The 4879-nt window shown below is 66.4% G+C and overlaps 1 protein-coding gene across 1 annotated transcript; it reads right to left on the bottom strand.

Annotated features, from left to right (window-relative positions):
- Positions 1-317: 317 nt before the first annotated feature.
- Positions 318-4616, bottom strand: wfikkn2a (info WAP, follistatin/kazal, immunoglobulin, kunitz and netrin domain containing 2a). Its single transcript, XM_052033115.1, is given in 4 exon segments — positions 318-1562; positions 1565-1897; positions 1899-1958; positions 4169-4616. Coding segments are annotated over 4 exon segments (1716 nt in total). The 5' UTR covers positions 4385-4616; the 3' UTR covers positions 318-455.
- Positions 4617-4879: the final 263 nt, after the last annotated feature.

Raw genomic sequence — 4879 nt, 5'->3', positions numbered from 1 at the left:
CAACTGAAACCATCCCGAGAACCACAACTGGTCCGTGAATCACAACTGGGTCATTGACGAGTATTGGTTCAGTGGCCACAATCGGTCCAGTGACCAGAACTAGCCAATTAACCAATAGCAGTCCAATTAAGAGCAGTGATATACTATCGAGTATGGCCATTGACCAGAACCAGTGCATTGTCCCGAAATGAGCCATTGGCCGGAACCAGCCAATGTTACCAGAACCAGCTCATTGACCAGTACGGACCCACTAAGCAGAATTGGCTCACTCGCCAGTATGGACTAGTGTTGTTGCAGTGATCGGCACTACCCATCGGCTAGAACTGGTCAATCGACCAAAACGGGTCCATTGACCAGAACGAGCGCAATGGCCGGGACTGACCAGCACCGCCCCGCCGACCAGTCCAGCCAACTGACCACCGCCCCGCCCCGCCCGCCGGCCGGCCGGCGCCGGGCTACTGAAGTCCGGTCAGCTCCCTCAGCAGGTCGCACGTCTTCTTCTCCTGGACCTCGGCCAGCTTCTTGATGCGCTTCTCGGTGACCGTCCTGACGAAGCTGTGCGGCTGCAGGGTGGCCATGCCGTTGTGCACGTCGCCCATGACGATGAGCGGCCCGTCCTCGGTGGTCATGTTGGGGCAGGGGCAGCTCCAGTCCATGTTGAGCAGCGTGATCTCCAGCACCTCGCTGCCGAAGAACTGCAGGCCCATCTTCTCGTCCTTCAGCACCCGGTCGACGGTGAAGAGGGCGCGGCCGGAGTCGGCCTCCTCCGCCAGCTCGGTCATGCGGCCGACGATCACGTAGTCGCTGCGGCAGAAGCTGGTGACGATCTTGAAGCGGGGCTTGCAGGCCTTGCAGTGCTGGCTGCGGGGGTGCGGGCAGATCTCCTCGCACGTCTCCCGGCTCTCGAAGTTGTTGTCGTTGCCGCCGCAGCCGCCGTAGATGAAGGACTGGCACTGGCGGTGCAGGCTGCTGTAGGCCCAGCGCGGCTCCCACAGGCGGCAGCCGCCCTGCAGCGCCGGCAGGCTGCAGATGTCCACCGGCTCGGCCATGCAGCTGCCCATGCAGGCCTCGTAGCTGGCGAAGTGGTTGGCGCCGCCGCAGCCGCCGTGGCTGAAGGTGAAGCAGTTGTTCTTGCGGGCGTCGTAGAACCAGCGCAGGCGGAGCGGGCCGCAGCGCTGGCGGTCGGGCGGCCGCAGGCAGTCGCGGGCGGCGGGCGGGCCGCTGCTGTTGGCGGCGCCCGGCACCAGCGCCTCGCGCTTGATGACGGAGAAGGGGAAGTGCGCGCTCACGGCGCCGCCCGCGTTGCGCGCCGTGCACGTGTACGTGCCCGCGTCCTGCAGCTGCGCGTTGTAGATGACCAGCTGGCCGATGTTGGTCACCACCATGTTCCCGCTGACGTGATTGGGCCGCAGCACCACGTTGGCCCCGCCCTCCCGCTGCCTCTCCCACGTGATGTCGGGCCGCGGCCGCCCGCTGACGTCACAGAGGAAGCTGGCGGTGCCGCCCACGTAGATGGACTGGGGCACGGGCGTGGAGAGGAGCGCGGGGGCGAGCACGCCCTGCGCCGTGGTGAGCGCGCCGCCGCCGTGGTGGGGTGCGGCGTGGTGTCGGGCGGGAGCGCGCTGGTGCTCAGGCCGCTGAAGCGGTGGGTGCAGGTGACCACGGTCAGGGTGATGCCCTTGGTGCACGCCTCGGCGTCCATGTAGCACTTGTTGTAGTAGGTGAGGCCGTCCGAGGCGCAGGTGAAGTGCGGCTCCTTCTCGCAGCGGTCCCGGCACTTGCACACCGGCTGCCCGTCCCAGATGTCGCACTCGGAGCCCTGCTGGGCGCACATGAAGCGGTCGCAGCTCGCCCCCCGGGGCACGCCCACCGGCCCCTTCAGCGCCATGTAGCGGGCGGGCCACGCAGCTCCGGGAGCCGCACACGTTCGGGCAGCACTTCTCGAAGGTCTCGCAGTCCTGCGGCAAACAGAGCGACAGGTTGGCAGGGCGGCGGCGGGGGGCGCGCCCGCGAGCGCGCGCGTACACGCCCACCCACCGGGCGTGCAGGTCAGGCGGGGCGCGCCCCCCGCCCCGCCATCGGGACCCCTCACTCGCGGCTGGAGAATGAAAGGCGCTCCTTCTGCACGGCCCCCTCCCCCCTCCCTCCCTCCCTCCCACACCCTCCCTCCCCCCCCCCCCCCCCTCCCTCCCCCCCCCTCCCTCCCTCCCACATCCCCTCCCTCCCTCCCTCCCTCACACCGTCCCACATCCCCTCCCTCCTCCCTCCCTCACACCGTCCCACACCCCCTCCCCCTCTGCCACACCCACTCCCTTCCTCCCGTCCCCCCTCTCCCACACCCTCCCTCCCGCTGCGTGGCGCTCCCTCTGCACTACACTGAGAGCTCCGGCTCGGATTAAACGGGATCTGAACTTTTCCTCGCGGCGACCCACTGGTAACCGAGCAAAGGAAACGTCCCTCCCCGGGACAGGCCCATGTAGACGGTGGGAGGGGCTGGAGATCGGTCGCGGAGCCGGGTGAGGGCGACCTCGGCGATGGGGAGGGAGTCACTCACACCCCATCTCCATTCCCCGGGTCTGAAACACAGAGCGCAGGAGGAGACCGTTCAGCCCATCTAGGCTGTGACAGGTCATTCCAGGTGCAACCAGCCGGGCCCCGCCCGCTTTATCCCATCGGAAAGTTCCCATTGTGTCCCCCCGCGGCTGCCCTCACTCCCCCCACCCCCCCCCCCTCCCGGTTACTCCAGCAGATTATGATTAGGAGGAAACCTCAGTTTCCCCATCCCCATCCCGTATGCCGGCGGTCCCGCCCTCGCCCTAAATGTCCCGGGGGCAGGGTCGGGGTGGGGGTTCCTCCGGTTGCCCTGAGCCCGAATCCCCGGTTCCAGCCTCCACGCCCCCTCCCTCCAACCCCGGTCCTGACCCCATCTCCGCCCGGGACATTTCCTCACACAGAGAGAGTGCAGGTTGGGGGAACGCGGCCGTGACCCGCCCCCCGAAAAAATAACTGGTTTTGGATGTGCGCGCACACGTATCCCCAAAACCAGTCCATGGATTCCTCAGGCTCCCGGGCTCCGACCGTGGAGGGGTCTCCGTGGAACTGTGGACAAACTCGCCGCTCCCCAGCCCCGGGTTAGAGGCCGATCGTTGTGCTCGCTCGCTCCGCTCTCTGTCTAACCGTCTCCCTCGGACGCTTGCCTCGCTGATTCCTCCGGCGCCCGAGCAATGGCCCCATCCCCTCTTCGTCCTCCCCCACCCCCACCCCCACCCCCACCCCACTCCCACTCCCACCCCTTTACTCTGCACTTCAGCCGTGGAACCCCTCGGCGAGCCGGCTCCGCTCCCGCTCCCTCCCGCAAGTTCACCGCCGGGGTCTGATGTCTTTGCCTCTGTTCCTCCGGCTTTATCGCCGCCCCCTGACCCGAGCCCGGCTCCGGTCTCCCCGACACGCATCCGTGCCGCACATTAACGTGCGGGAGTCCCGGGAAATCCCGCACTCCGCCGGGGAGCGGTCCTGGGGCGGGGCAAGGTTTCTGGAGACGGGGCCGGAGTGAGGGGAATGCAGACTCGGCGCTGGGTCCGATCTCTGGGTATTTATACCTGATCCTGTCGGGAATAAAACCTCTTGTCTCGCCCAACGCGTGTCTCCCGACCCGATTCCAACTTCCACCCTCGGACCGGCACTGAACCCGAGCGGCGCGGGCACAGAGTGGCCGGTGTCTCCGCCGGTTGCCGGCTCCTCCTCCCTCCCCCCCCCCTCCCCGTTCCAGAGTGTCCCCTCTGGGGGAAGCGACAGCCCCGCCGTTCCAGGGTCCTCGGCCGGAGTTCTTTGCTCGGCTCGGGAAGACTGATCCAAACATCTGGGTAAAGCTCAGCGGTTCAGTATAACGTCCCGGATCCGGAGAAGCGGCGCCCGGCGGCGAAGGACGTTCCTCGCTCCTGAAATCCCAAATAATTCCAAAGCGAGGGGCCGAGGTGCAGAGTCCCGGGACGGAGCGAGCAGAGAAACATTCCCAAACCTTGAGATATTCCCCGCTGTCGGACTCCAGCTGGAACCTGGCAGATGGGAATATTCCTGGGAGCAAATAGTTCTCCCGGGTGCGCGGCCCCGAACCCCCCCCCCCCCCCCCGCCCCACGGTCCGAGGGCACAGCCCGGGCCGGTGGTTACCTGGTCGGCCTCACACTCCCGGGAACAGGTGCTCTGTGCGTCCACCCACAGACTGGGGCTCATCTCGTTGGGACAGATGCCGGCGTGGGAGTATTTGATCCGAGACACCGGCACGTTGTCCACACAGAGTGGCAGGAGCAGCGAGAGCAGGAGGCTGGGCGCGGAGATCCGGTGCATGGCTTCGACTGCTGGGCAGGCGAGCGACCGATCTGTCATCAACCGTCTGCTCTCCCCCTCCCTGGTACCGCGCTCTCGCTCTCTCCCCGCTCTCCAAGGCTGCGGCAGCCCCGGATTACTGACTTTCAGCGCCTTGTGATTTTGGGAAAGCCAACACTGAATGAATGAGATTTCCGATATCGTCCCCCTCTATTTATACGCTGCCCCGGAGGATGTGTCTGGGTTAAGTCTGGCACTCTCTCTCTCTCTCTCTCTCTCGAGCCTCTCATCGTGACAGTAACGAACTGGTGCCACGAGGTTTGGACCTGGGGCGAGGGCTGAGGTGTGTGTGAAGCCCCGGCTTGTGCCAGCACCGGACACACTCCAGTGCCGGAGGTCGGGCCGTGACCGGCGACCGGGGCTCACGTTGTTGTGGGGGGGGGGGGGGGGGGGAGAGGGAGCCACACTCTCACCCCACACTAACTCCTTCCTCCTGGGGCCCCGGACTCAGCCGGGAGATACTTCCCATCGCCCAGTCCACCCCCACTCTCGCCT

This window comes from Pristis pectinata, chromosome 18, assembly GCF_009764475.1.
Source record: "Pristis pectinata isolate sPriPec2 chromosome 18, sPriPec2.1.pri, whole genome shotgun sequence".
NCBI classification, from domain to species: domain Eukaryota; kingdom Metazoa; phylum Chordata; class Chondrichthyes; order Rhinopristiformes; family Pristidae; genus Pristis; species Pristis pectinata.
This window is presented reverse-complemented; position numbering and strand designations above follow the sequence as displayed.